General features: G+C 36.4%; 1 protein-coding gene across 1 annotated transcript in view; it reads left to right on the top strand.

Moving 5' to 3' along the window:
- Window positions 1-12,874, top strand: part of MALRD1 (MAM and LDL receptor class A domain containing 1) — a gene marked incomplete at both ends in the record, with an annotated part of 607,751 nt that extends 594,877 nt beyond the window's left edge. Inside the window, 2 exons of the mRNA XM_081226990.1 lie at window positions 9,839-9,914; window positions 12,794-12,874. Coding sequence (XP_081083116.1) covers window positions 9,839-9,914; window positions 12,794-12,874 — 157 coding nt within the window. The remainder of the gene's footprint in view (window positions 1-9,838; window positions 9,915-12,793) is intronic.
- Between the last annotated feature and the right edge of the window lie 2,529 nt (window positions 12,875-15,403).

Raw genomic sequence — 15,403 nt, 5'->3', positions numbered from 1 at the left:
ATGTAGCTGTCCAGTTTTCCCAGCACCACTTATTGAAGAGGCTGTCTTTTCTCGATTGTATATTCTTGCCTCCTTTATCAAAGATAAGGTGACCATATGTGCATGGGTTTGTCTCTGCCCTTTCTATCCTGTTCCATTGATCTATACTTCTGTTTTTGTGCCAGTACCATACTGTATTGATTACATAGCTTTGTAGTATAGTCTGAAGTCAGGGAGCCTGATTCCTCCAACTCTGTTTTTCTTTCTCAAGATTGCTTTGGCTATTCGGGGTCTTTTGTGTTTCCATACAAATTGTAAAATTTTTTGTTCTAGTTCTGTGAAAATTGCCATTGGTAGTTTGATAGGGATTGCATTGAATTTGTAGATTGCTTTGGGTAGTATAGTCATTTTCACAATATTGATTCTTCCAATCCAAGAACATGGTATATCCCTCCATCTGTTTGTGTCATCTTTAATTTCTTTCATCAGCGTCTTATAGTTTTTGGCATACAGGTCTTTTGTCTCCTTAGGTAGGTTTATTCCTAGGTGTTTTATTCTTTTTGTTGCAATGGCAAATGGGAGTGTTTCCTCAATTTCTCTTTCAGATTTTTTGTCATTAGTGTTTAGGAATGCAAGAGATTTCTTTGCATTAATTTTGTATCCTGCTACTTTACTAAATTCATTGATTAGCTCTAGTAGTTTTCTGGTAGCATCTTTAGGATTCTCTATGTAAAGTATCATGTCATCTGCAAACAGTGACAGTTTTACTATCTATAGCTTCTTATAACAGATTTAATGTGCCACACTGTAATTACACACTACAAATTGTAATCTTGGTGCTGGCTTTTTTATGATAAACACAACCATATTAAAATACCCCTCATTGGAATTCCCTGGCCGTCCAGTCATTAGGACTCCTTCCTCTTACTGCCAAGGGCTGGGTTCCATCCCTGGTCGGGGAAGTAAGACCAGACATGCTGCACAGTGCAGCCAAAAAGAAATGTTCCCCAAATCTAATTCTCTAACACACTGTTGGCTTCAAGTGTTCCATTTAATCCCTCCCCCTTCTTGCTACCACCCTCTCCTAGATAGTTTTACTGAGATACATTTTGGCATAGTCTCAGTCTGATATTTTGAAAGATATTTGTTGAAACAACCTCATGAAACCCATTGCTGGTCTTTCTAAAATAATGTTGTGTGCACTTGTTACCTTGTTAGCCTAGAGTGTAGTGACAGGATGCATACCATAAGACTTCTCTCCTGAGTTGGTGAAGATGTGCTTCTAAGCAACTGTTTTTTTCTTTTTGTTTGTTTTTTGAAAGTATGACCTATGTGATTGATTCTTTTGTCCTGCTTAAATTTGAATTGGAGAATCTTAAAGTCAAATTTGTATCCTACATTAAGTAATAGACTCTCAGCATACCCATGTCATATACTGTCCCCATCTCTTTCCCTCTGGCTCAACTCTATTTTCCAGTTCTAAGAATCCCTTTCTCCACTTCCTGTTTCTCATGTCTTTTTTTTTTATTTATTTATTTTTGGCTGTGTTGATTCTTCATTGCTGCATGTGGGCTTTCTCTAATTGCAGCAAGTGGGGGCTACTCTTCGGTTGCGGTACCCAGGCTTCTCATTGCAGTGGCTTCTCTTGTTGCAGAGCGTGGGCTCTAGAATGCAGGCTCAGTAGTTGTGGTGTAGGGGCTTAGTTGCTCCGCAGCATGTAGGATCTTCCCAGACCAGGGCTCGAACCCATGTTCCCTGCATTGGCAGGCGGATTCTTAACCACTGCACCACCAGGGAGGTCCCTTCTCATTTGGCTTATATTCTTCTATTATGCTTATCTTTGCAAACTTCCATAAAGTTGCTCTCATTACAAAAAGGACAAAGTGGTGTCTAAATTAAAAAATGTGTGATACCTCTCCTTAAAAACAGTCTATTCAGACAGGCTAAAATTTGGATTGGAAACAGTCAGAGACCAGGTGTAAAATAAAACTTGTCTAAGGTTTTGAGAAAAGAAAGATGATGTACGTGAATCGTGTGGCACCGATGATTGCACAGGACATGCAATGCACCAATCTCCTCCTATTACTACAAGTTAAAGATGAACAAACCAAAAACAGAAAAAAAAAAAAAAAAGGAAAACTCATTTTTATAGGTTCTAAGATCAGGAAGCAAAAATAAGAGCATTACTCATTAATTTTTATAATGAGACAGAGAAAAAATTTATTAGTACCCTAAGAAACAAACATTTCTAAAAAGATCTCTTCTTGACAGACATATGTTTAATGAACATTAAAAACAGATATGAGTAAAAGTGGAGACCAGAAATATTTTATTTTTGTTAGGATTTTATAATGTATTTTCCCTTTATCTGAAAGATTAGCACACTCAGAAAGACTTCATAGAAAGTCTTAGGACTGGAAACATTTGGAAAAACCTAACTGAAGAGTTTAAAATGACATAGGTGGAAGTGAGTAGAGTAGAATTGAGATTTACTTCTCTGAGACACTTCAGATTCACCATTAATCAGGCTAAGCAAAATTTAATATAATAGGCATGACTCCCAGAATAAATGAATTCCATTTCCACCAGTGAAATGATTGTATTTCATAATTTAGATGGGTCCTTTTTAAAAAAAATATGTCACCTGTACTTTTATGGTTAGAAAACATTTTTTCCCAGCAGTAACAACTCAAATATTTATAGCCTGAAAACTCACATCAACCCCTGATATTTATACATGGATATTTCATACCTCTTATTTTTCAGAGAATATGAGATATAAGGGACACAGACCTTTATTTTTCAAATATTGTAAAATGAGTTATTTGTACCAAATTAATTTTTCTCCAATAATATGACTTTTTCAGTTTCCATGTAATGAAAGAGATAGAAGGACCATCCCTATTCTATTATACTCTGCTCATCTTCAGGAAAGCCCCCAGGCTGCTCCTCTGGGCTGGCACTTAACCAGCTGAAAAACAAACAAAAAAAAAAAGGAAAGAGAAGTCAAAAGTAGGCTCCTGGCCCACTTAAAGTCTTAGTCTAAGTGGAACAGAAATCTAAATACAAATGTGACTCCATGGTAACAGTAGTAAAAATGAATGTCTTTTCTCTCTGAGTATTGATGAAGTACATTGCTGGGAGTAGGCATGGAAGAACAGAGTAGAGAGCTGGTTAGTGGCTTTTTTTCCATCATTAAGCCTTTGGACTATGTGCATTCATTAAGTTATTCTTTATATAAGCATTCAGTTGATTCCTGCCACAGTAGGTACTGTATTAGGTGCTGAGACAGAGAGAAGAGTAAACCAGACAAGGTCCTTATCCTCCAGAGGACTTATAATCTAGTGGAGGAAAAACCTCATTTGCTCGATCTGTAAAAAAGGCATAAACAAGATGACTGCAAAGGTCCTTGCTAGCTCTAAATAAATAAATTTATTTAAAAAAATTAAAAGTACTACAGTGAGTATTATTACTAATTTTGCCACTTCCTTATTTTTTTTCCTTTATCCCAATGTCCTTTCATTGGTCCCAAGTTTGGGGGTCAGGAGAAACAAGTAGGAAGTTTAAAAGAAGTTATAAATGACAAAAGGAGAGAATAAGAAAAGAAGGTAAAAGAATAGCACTGGACTGTTAGTGGGCATCTACTTGTGGTAGGCATTTTATAAATGTAATTTAATCTAAGAGACAGAAATCTAGCAAGCTGCCACCTTCCAAAAGAAATTCTAGAGGCAGGAGAAAATAATGATCAACTTTGTAAGTATAGGACCTAGCACAATGTTTGATAGATAATATGTGTCCTAGAGATGTTGGATAAATTTAAATAAACATGAAAGATGATAATAACATAATCAGCATTCTAACATTTCACCACCTTAAGGAGTGAGTCACCACATTATAGACATCATTTTCCTTCAGGCCTTTAACTCAGGACAGTTATTTCTTGGATCTTATAATGTTCTTCAGCATTTAGAAACAAATATAGAAATCATTTCTTTAGTGGAAGCATGAGAGCAAATTCCTCCACACACACATGCACAGCAAATATCTTTTGGTAAATAAATTATCATGTTTATCTCTGCAAATCACCTTGATAGCTGCATTAGGATTGCCCAACTTCAGAAAGTGTTGTTCTCCATACTTTTTAGTAGACAGGTTTTTACAGTAGAGTTTTATAATGCAATCCACCTGGATGTAACAGGAATCATCATGCATGGCCATCTCAAATGGCATTCCACCTTACTTTTATAATTTGTGCTAAAGTTTTGAGCTCATCTGAACATTTTCTAAGCCTATTTTTTTGTGTGTGTGGTATACGGGCCTCTCACTGTTGTGGCCTCTCCCATTGCGGAGCACAGGCTCCGGATGCGCAGGCTCAGCAGCCATGGCTCATGGGCCTAGCCGCTCTGCGGCATGTGGGTTCTTCCCGGACCGGGGCATGAACCCGTGTCCCCTGCATCGGCAGGTGGACTCTCAACCACTGCGCCACCAGGGAAGCCCTTCTAAGCCTATTTTTAAATATGAATACATTGTGACAGATTTACTCCCATGAGATGGTAGTGGGGACTACCACTAGGTGTTTGGTGGACTTGACTAAGAAGTGTGAGTAGTTTCTCAGACACACGAAATGACATCCCAGTAACTTGGAGAAAAACATGCCTGTTCTTAACAGAAAGAAAGTAAACCACTGATTGATAACCAAAAACAACAATTAATTTAGTAAATAAAATTAATAATTAATAAGACACACTCAGTAAGACAAATTATAAAAGTTGATTAAAATTATTAATTAATAAACTTACAATATGTGTGAATTGATGTTTATTTTGAAGTATAGACTTGTCAGTAAAAACAATTCAGGCATTGTCTTGTCATTCTTTCCTTGTAACCCTCCTGATAGCCATTCTTCAACATGCAGGGTGACACCTATGCTCACTGTCACCTTGTTTTTCTTTCAACCTAGATAAAGGTTTATTCACTTATCCAGTCTAAAGGTTTCACATTAAGTGACAATCAGACTCTACCCAAAACTGTCCAAACATTGCCATAATAATTTGCCTCATACGCTAGCATTACAATTTAGTTTTATATTAATGAAGATTTTATAGTTCCATTAAGCTAGAGATAAATGTGTTTACCAATAAGAAACCTTAACCAGAGCAATTAGACAAGGAAAAGAAAAAAAAAGCCATCCAAATTAGAAAGGAATAAATAAATCTATTACAAATGACATGATCATGTATATACAGAAAATCCCAAAGAATCCACCAAAAAGCTAATAGAGCTAATAAATGAATTCAGCAAAGTTGCAATATACAAAATCAACACATAAAAATCAGGTGTGCTCCTAAATACCAGCAATAAACAATCAGAAAAAAAAATTAAGAATGCAATCACTTTTGAGAATAGCATCTAAAAGGCTAAAATACCTGGGAATAAATTTAATCAGGGAGGTGAAATATTTCTACACTTAAAATTACAAAGCATTACTGAAAAAAATTAAAGAAAACCTAAATAGGTGGAAAGACATTTCGAGTTTATGGATGGGAAGACAATATTGTCACGATGTCAATACTGCCCAAAGCAATCTACAGATTCAACACAGTGCCTATTAAAACTCCAACAGCCTTTTTTGCAGAAATGGAAAATTGATCCTCAAATTCATATGGAATTGCAAGGGCACCAAAAAGCAAAAGCAGTCTTGTTAAAGGATCAAGTTGGAGGGCTCACACTTCCTGATTTCAAAACTTACCACAAAGCCACAGCAAACAAAACAGTATGGTATTGGCATATGAATATACATAGAAACGAATGGGTTATAATTAAGAATCCAAATATAAACCCATACATCTATGACCAGTTGATTTTTGACAAGTCCATTCAATAAGGAAAGAACAGTCTCTTCAACAGGTATTGCTGGGACAACTGGATTTCTACATGCAAAAGAATGAAATTGGACCCCTACCTCATACCACACACAAAAATTAACTCAAAACAGATCAAAGACTTCAATATAAGAGCTAAAACCATAAAACATTTAGAAGAAATCATAGGAGTAAATCTTCATAACCTGGGATTTGGCGATGCATTCTTATATATGACACCAAAAGTATAAGAAACAAAAGAAAATAAATAAATAAATTGGATTTCATCAAAAACTTTCATGCATCAAAGGGTATTAAGAAAGTGAAAAGACAGCCTATAGAATGGGAATATTTGAAATCATATATATGATAAGAGTTTAATATACAGAATATATAAAAACTCCTACAACTCATCAAATTGACAGACAACCCAATTAAAAAAAATAAGCATACTTGAATAGACATTTCTTCAAAGAAGATATACAAATGGCCAATAACCATATGAAAAGATGTTCAACATCATTAGTCATTAGGGAAATGTGAATCAAATCTATAATTAGATACCACTTCACACCTTTTGGGATGGCAATAATAGTAATAATAAAATAGAAAATAACAAATGTTGGTGAGGATGTGGAGAAATAGAAACCTGCATACATTTTTTGTGGAAATGTAAAATGGTACAACTGCTAAGGAAGACAGTTCGGTGCCACCTCATAACCTAAAATAGAATTACCATATGATCCAGCAATTCCATTCCTAGTTATGTACCCAAAGGAGTTGAAATGGGGCCCAGATACTTATATGCCAATGTTCAAAGCAGCATTATTCACAATAGTCAAAATGTGGAAACACCTCAGGTGTCCATCATCAGATGAATGAATAAACAAAATGTAGCATATGCATACAGTGGAATACTATTCAGCCATAAAAATTATTGAAGTTCTTATACATGCTACAATATGGATTAACCTTGAAAACATTATGCTAAGTGAAATAAGTCAGACAAAAGGATATTGTATTATTCCACTCATATGAAGCACCTAGACTAGGTAAATTCATAGAGACATAAAGTAAGTTAGAGGTTACCAGGGGCTGGAGGAAGAAGAGAACAGTTTTTATTGTTTAATGGCTATAGAATTTCCATTTCTACTGATGAAAACATTTTAGAAATAGGTAATGGTAATGGTGGCACTGCGAATGCAGTGAATGCCACTGAATTGTACACTTTTAAAAAATGGGTAAAATGGCAAATTTTGTTATATATATTTTACAAAGTTTTTTAAATTAATAAAATTAATTTTATTAAAAAACTTTGAATTATATTCTTTAAATGGGTGAAGTGTATGGTGTGTGAAAGTCATGTTTACTGGATGCAACATAGATGAAGTTTTGTTTTATTTTTTGTTTTTCTTCATTGCCCATCTACAGTGATTTCAGATATCTATTTAAAATACTTTCATGTTTTTAATCAACACTAAAACAATTTTGTTAGTTAATAAGCCATGAAGTCAATTCCTTTAGAGGTGTTCATATGCTCACTAAATTTAAATTGGAAACTTGCATCAGAAACATTTTCTCTGTTTAGCCCCCTCACAATGCCACCTTATACAGTGCCTGCAGATATTGGATGTAGCTGAAGCTTAATAATAATTTAAGTGAATTCATCACAAGTTAGGGGAGGAAAACTCATGTGATCCATGCAGCTTCCTCTCCTCTACTCTAAGCTTCTAAGTCAATGTCTTGCTGATTCCTAGAGGTCACTCCATTCTTTGAAACCTCAGCTCTTAAAGAGCTGTCTGCTTAATGACAGATACAGTAAGTTAAACAAGTATTTTTTTATCCTAATGCAGACTATCTTGCACCATACAGTGTTAGAAGTGGCAGAAAACTTCATAGTCAAACATTTTGTTTTCCTCATATCAGGATCCATCCTTTTAGGTAAAAGTGTGTTTTACTTAAACAAATTATGCTTGAATGTATATAATTGATGAAGGTGGAAAATTATATCATAGAACTTGAAAAGGTAAATATATGGAGTTGACATTTAAAATTTTTCTTAATGGAAGTATCTATGGGCAGTGAGTAATATTTTACCTTTTAAACAGGAAAGACATTAAGAATTAAGCCCAACAATTCAGAGATTTCCAATGTTGGGAGACATACACTTGATCTGGAAAAAATAAAAGTTTGAGATTACTAATAAACATAATTTGAAGTAAACAAATTTGCTCACCTTCCACTACTCATACTGTGACCCTTTCTTGATTTCTTACAACTCCATATCCTGACACTTATGTATCACCCTTCTTTCTTTATAGTCACCCAATCCCCAAAGGCTGGCCACTTTATTTTAATAGAAAATTATTTAAGACTTAAACTCCTTCAGAAGAAAAGTAGCTTCAATAGCTGAATTAATAGGGTTGGAAAATTGATCAATTTACTTGACTTCTGCCTGCCAATATTGCTTTAGGTCATCTGGGGTCTCAGCAGTTCAAAGCCAAAAATAATCACCTCATATCAAAATCTTTTGTGTTGCATGTACCTCAATTCTATCCCACTGCCAGCCGAGCCTGTCCCTCCAGTTCCTGGTTGCCTGCCCAGTCTTTGGACCATCTGTCCTGTCTAGTCTTATGGTTTGGGTTTCCTCCTGTTCCCTGATTTCATGCCTGATTTCAGCCAAGAATAATTTTTCTGAGCTGTCGGTGTTTGTGGCTCTCCCATCTTTACCTAGTTCCTAATTTCCATTTTGTTCTAATCCTCCCTCCCTGCACGTTGTTTCTGCTGTACCAGCCTTTGCTTTCACATTTTGACATATTTCAAAACACCACTTCATGCCCCACCCAGTCTGTTTTGAGAGCAGCACTGTCTAGGCTCTTGCTCTAACTATGCCAATTATTGAGTTTACTACTCTGAGAATGTAACATTGACTAGTCTTGGAGAGAGAAAAAGCAAAGAATCAAGCACCACTCATTCAATTTAATTAGACCAACTCGTAAGTTTTCAATTAGTGGTTAAGGAATTAACTTGTTGCCTCACCATTTAAGAGTTGTGACCAGCTATACCAGGGCTACTTGTCTTCTGGTAAGTCTATTGACTCTTAAGTAACTGAAGTATAAAAAGGAAATGATCATTTTGGAGCTCAGTTAATCAGAGTAAATTATGCAGATCTAGACCAGTATGTGAGATTACCAAGGACATGCCTCTTTATGATCCATGAAAGGAAATAGTAACATAAAGATCTCTTCAAAATGCTCATATTTAAATTTGCTGTTTAAAATGTTAAATACTGGGCTCCCCTGGTGGCGCAGTGGTTGAGAGTCCCCCTGCCGATGCAGGGGACACGGATTCGTGCCCCGGTGCGGGAAGATCCCACATGCTGCGGAGCGGCTGGGCCTGTGAGCCATGGCCACTGAGCCTGCGCGTCCGGAGCCTGTGCTCCGCCACGGGAGAGGCCACAGCAGTGAGAGGCCCGTGTACCGCAAAAAAATAAATAAATAAAAAAATAAAAATAAAATAAAATAAAATAAAATGTTAAATACTATGACATGCACTACATACAAATCTTTATGACAGACACTGTCATGGAAAATAGTCCTCAGGATGTGGTGGGTTTGGCAACTCTTGAAGTCAATGAGACTTCTAGGTGGCCTTTCCTTATAACCAATTCAACTTTATATAACATTGTTCTTTCTAATCTTGTACACCTTGGTATTATTTGAATAATATTTAAGCAATCAATTTTAAGAACAACTTTTTTTATGTGCTTGGGGTTTTTTGAATTTAAATATTCAGAGGTAAAATTACATTTGCTTTCAAGAATATGTTTGCCTTGGTATCCTGCAAAAAAGTCTTTACTTATGGAAATACCTTCATAAAAATAAGTACACTGGCTAGATAATATGTCTCCCAAAAATTTCTATCAGATAATAGCCTGAAAATGTCGTGTGGTGCATTTTAATATTTACTTTTCTTTTTGTGGCCCTGGGTGCTTTAAGGAAAACTAAAAGAAATGTTAACTGTGCATTTGTTAATCCAATTTATGGGAACTGGAGCAACCCAGAGAAAACAGAGGTAAGTGGTAATGAACTGTATTGTTTCAGAATGGGGGACAAGCCTGCACACGCACACACACACACACACACACACAGTGTTGTCTGGACATGTTCCCATATCATGGTTAAAAGATGTGTTTTAGTGGAATTATTTCTCCACTAAAGAGGTGGGATGGGAAGGAGTTTCAGTCTCTAAATATGCAATGAGAATTTTCCATTTCAGGATGGTTTCAATCTGCTTGTAGAATCAGTTCACTGTTAAATGGCTTTGTGGTCACTGTTCATACCCAAATAGAGCTGACAAATCTGGAAAACATCAGTTTAACCCACAAAGTATTAGTCATCTACTCACAGTAACTCTTCATTGACTGTTCTTCATATTTTATTCCCAAACACAAAAGGGGGAATAGCGTTCTATGCTCTCTTTCAATTCAGGTGTGGGCTGTGAGGGTTGTTACCTGATAACTTAGGAAGAGAAAGGAGAAAGTAAAGTGTGTTACATCTTTCTTGGCCTTTTTTAAGGACTACTCCTTATCAGTGCAATATGAAGTAGGCTAGAGAGAAAATGGCAAGTATAATAAAATCTCTCTCGCCCCTTTCTTAAATAGGTAACATGAGCATCCATCTGGGTATAAAACAGGATTAGCCATAACACATCACTTCTTCTGTATGAAAGCTTCCTTACATCTGATTTTAGAAATATTGTATCAAATTCATTCTTTTGTGAAAGTGAGCATGTAGAAAGCCAACTTTCATTTTCTCCTATTATTTTTTTAATGAAAATGCTCCATAAAACAGTTGTTACTGTTGCTGGAACCGAGTAGCAAAGGTTTCAGATCAGGTGGTTTCTAGTATTTTTGAGTGATGTGGTTGAAGTCTAACACAACCCTTGACTTTTTTATTTCTGTTACCTGATAACTTAAAAAGAGGAAAGGAGAAATTAAGGGCATTGAATCTTCAATAATGATGTCATATACACTTTTAGTATTGTTTTGTTAGGAATGAAAGGAAGAAGTAAGATATTTCCCAGAACACAGAATTAATTTGGATGATTTGCCAAGTCAGTCAAGTCGTAGAATAAAAATGAAAATGTAGCCCTACTTAATGCATAATAAACAAATAAATAAATGAATATTTAAGAAACAAAATGTAATACATCTTGACAAAGTAGGAAGGTGTAATAAAACCTATTTTCATTTTTACTAAAGAAAGAAAACTTAATCTTTAGCTTAGTTTAATTTTTAGTATCTGAAAATTACAAATGATGTAAGGAATTAAAATGTTTTAAATTTGACATTTTTATATTTATCATTCCTCTTTCATGTTTTTTTCTTTTGATTAAGAATGGCTACAGAAGAAATCCTGTCATAGCTCTAGACTTCTGTTGCTATTTTGATTTCTGTTGTTTCAGAAACAAATGACTTTGTATTAATTAAACTAAGTGCACCTTCCCTGACATTGTAACAGAGAAATAGACTTCCCCGAAAATACTCTTCTGAACACTCATAGAGAAAATTCTCATATTCTGATATAGAAATTGAGAGAATAGTATAATGAAAACCACATACCCATCAGCCAACATCAACAATTATCAACCCGTGGTCATTCTTGTTTCACCTCTACTGCCACCTACTCCCTTCATCCACCAGAATGGTGGTGGTTTTTTTTACATAGACTTAATTTTCTTTAGAGCAGTTTTAGGTTCAGGGCAGAACCTAAAACTTTCCATATACTCCCTGCCCCCACCCATGCATAGCCTCCCCTATTATCAACATTCACCACCAGAGGGGTAGATTTCTTACAATTGATGAACCTACACTGATATGTCATTATCACCCAGAGTCCATAGTTTACATTATGGTTCACTCTTGGTGTCAACCAGAGTGTTTTTAAGCAAATTCCAGATATCATTTAATTTTACCTGTACAGACTTCAGTTGTACCAGGATAAGAACATAAAAAATATATAACCACAGTAACATGCTTAAACATTTAATAATAATTCCCTGACACAATCAAATATTCAATCAGTGTTCAACCTACCCCAATTGTCTCATAAGTAAGTAGGGGGATTTATACTTTGTTATTGTTGCTATATTTTTAAAATCATGATCCATATAAGGTATATGCATCCAAATTGGTAGACATGTCTCTTAAGTCTCTTTAATCGCTAGGTTTCATTTTCTCTCTCTTATTTCCACCTTGCAGTTTATTTGTTGAAGAAATGAGGTTGTTTGTCCTATACAACTCTCCATGTTTTAGATTTTCTAATATATACTGCAAAATATAATTCTCTGAGCTGAAAGCTGTTGGTTGTTGTTTTTTTAAAATTTTTTGTTTTGTTTTGTTTAACTTAACTACACTCAAAACAGCAGACTTAGAGAAACCAGCACCATAGAAAGAAGCAGTCAAGATCCTGGCCACTACATTCCCCCATCCCACCAGAGGTGAGGATGAGGCAGTGGCTCCTATGCCACTAGAAGACGCTGGGCATACATCAAGACTAGGCCTGTGTCAGTGGTTCAGGCAGTGTGGACTGGAGGTGCTGAAGTAGGAGGTGGTGATGCTCTAGTTATTACTGAAATGAAAATCCATTAAAAATTCACCTCAGGGCTTCCCTGGTGGCACAGCGGTTGAGAGTCCACCTGCCGATGCAGGGGACATAGGATCGTGCCCCGGTCCTGGAGGATCCCACATGCTGTGGAGCGGCTGAGCCCGTGGGCCATGGCCACTGAGCCTGCACGTCCGGAGCCTGTGCTCCACAGGGGGAGAGGCCACCACAGTGAGAGGCCCGCGTACCACACACACAAAAAAATTCACCTCAATCTGCATGATCTGGAAAGAAGTCTCTTATTTTAACGCCTAAAATCATAACATTTTTCAATGTGTTTTTCTTTAGAGTTCTATGTACTCCTTCTCAAATCCATTATATGACACAACATCAGGAAGCCTGGAGACTGTATCTAATCATCTCAAATAGTACCATCAAAATCAAGTATGCTTGGGACTTCCCTGGTGGTCCAGTGGTTAAGACTCTGAGCTTCCATTGCAGGGGGCGCAGGTTTGATCCCTGGTTGGGGAACCGAGATCCCACGTGCTGCATGGTGTGGCAAGAAAAAGAAAAACCAACCAACCAGCCAACAAACAAAAAAAAAGATCAAGTATGATCTTGTATTCCAGTCCGTGAAATCTGATAGAAACTCATGCAATAGTAAAAATAGGAGGGATTCAGAATACTACTCTAATTATTACATTTACAAATAAATTTTCTTATGGAATATATTGAATGTTTTCATGGAATCTGAATCAGAACCTTATCTTCATTATATATATGAATATTTTAATAAAATGTTCCACTTAAGTTTCTTGTTTTCCTTTCATTTTATTATGGTTATTTTTTTAACGGATGAATCAAATTGTTTCAGATCCAGAATATAAAGAACTTTTAAAATGCTTATTTAGATGCCATTGACCTTAGAAACAAAGTTGAACTGACTTAATATACAAACTAACTAGCAGGAATGGGTGGACAAATCATAGTAATCCTAACAACATAACCATGAGTAAAATTTATTTCTGCATTATGGAAAAAATGTGATAAATTATCATCCTAAACTTCATTTCATTCAAATAATCATTTAACATCTATCTTTACATAGATGTAAAAAATATTGCTAAAATATATGTTAAGAAGCTTTATTGTTCTGAACGTAAGAGAGCCCAGAAATAAACCCACACACTTATGGTCAATTAATCAACAACAAAGGAAGCAAAAATATACAATGAAGAAAAGACATTCTCTTCAGTAAGTGGTTCTGGGAAAACTGGACAGCTACATGTAAAAGAATGGAGTTAGAACATTTTCTCACACCATCGACAAAAATAAACTCAAAATGGATTAAAGAACTAAATGTAAGATGTGAAACGATAAAACTTCTAGAAGAAAATGTAGGCAGAGCACTCTATGTAAATTGTAGCAATAGTTTTTGGATCTGTCTCCTAAGGCAAAAGGAACAAAAAGCAAAAGTAAACAAATGGGTCGTAATTAAACTTAACAACTTTTGCACAGCAAAGGAAACCATTCACACAATGAAAAGACAACTTACTGAATGGGAAAAAATATTTGCAAATGACATGACCAATAAGGGGTTAATATCCATATCCAAAATATATAAACAGCTCATACCACTCAATATCAAAAAACAACCCGATTAAAAAATGGGCAGAAGACCTGAATAGACATTTTTCCAAAGAAGATATACAGATGGCCAACAGGCACATGAAAGGATGCCCAACATCACTAATCATTAGAGAAATGCAAAGAAAAACCACAATGAGTTATCACCTCAAGCAGGTCAGAATGGCCATCATCAAAAAATCTACAAACAATAAATGCTGGAGAGGGTGTGGAGAAAAGGGAGCCCTCTTGCATGTGGGTGGGAATGTAAATTGATACAGCCACTATGGAGAACAGTATGGAAGTTCCTTAAAAAACTAAAAATAGAACTACCATATGACCCAGCAATCCCACTGCTGGGCATATACTCTGAGAAAACCATAATTCAAAAAGAGAGTCCACCTGCCGATGCAGGGGACATGGGTTCATGCCCTGGTCCGGGAAGATCCCACATGCCATGGAGTGGCAGGGTCCGTGAGCCATGGCCACTGAGCCTGCGCATCCAGAGCCTGTGCTCTGCAACAGGAGAGGCCACAACAGTGAGAGGCCCGCGTACCCCCAAAAAAAAATAATAAAAGAGAGACATGTACCACAATGTTCATTGCAGCACTATTTACAATAGCCAGGACTGGAAGCAACCTAAGTGTCCATCGACAGATGAATGGATAAAGAAGATGTGGCACATACATACAATGGAATATTACTCAGCCATAAAAAGGACCGAAATTGAGTTATTTGTAGTGAGGTGCATGGACCTAGAGTCTGTCATACAGAGTGAAGTAAGGCAGAAAGAGAAAAACAAATACTGCATGCCAACACATATATATGGAATCTAAAAAAAAAAAAAAGGTTCTGATGAACCTAAGGGCAGGACAGGAATAAAGACTCAGACGTAAAGAATGGACTTGAGGACACAGGGAGGGGGAAGGGTAAGCTGGGACGAAGTGAGAGAATAGCATTGATGTATATACACTACCAAAAGTAAAATAGCTAGTAGGAAGGGGTGGGATAGGGAGGGTGGGAGGGAGATGCAAGAAGGAAGGGATATGGGGATATATGTATACATATAGCTGATTCACTTTGTTATACAACAGAAACTAACACAACACTGTAAAGCAATTATACTCCAATAAATTTGTTAAAAACAAAACAAAAATAATCCGGATCTTTGCCTAACTTTTTTTTTTTTTTTTTTTTTGCGGTACACGGGCCTCTCACTGTTGTGGCCTCTCCTGTTGCAGAGCACAGGCTCCGGACGCACAGGCTCGGCGGCCATGGCTCGTGGGCCCAGCTGCTCTGCGGCATGTGGGATCTTCCCGGACCAGGGCATGA

Source organism: Mesoplodon bidens (genome assembly GCF_964165515.1).
Source record: "Mesoplodon bidens genome assembly, chromosome: 3".
NCBI classification, from domain to species: Eukaryota; Metazoa; Chordata; class Mammalia; order Artiodactyla; family Ziphiidae; genus Mesoplodon; species Mesoplodon bidens.
This window is presented reverse-complemented; position numbering and strand designations above follow the sequence as displayed.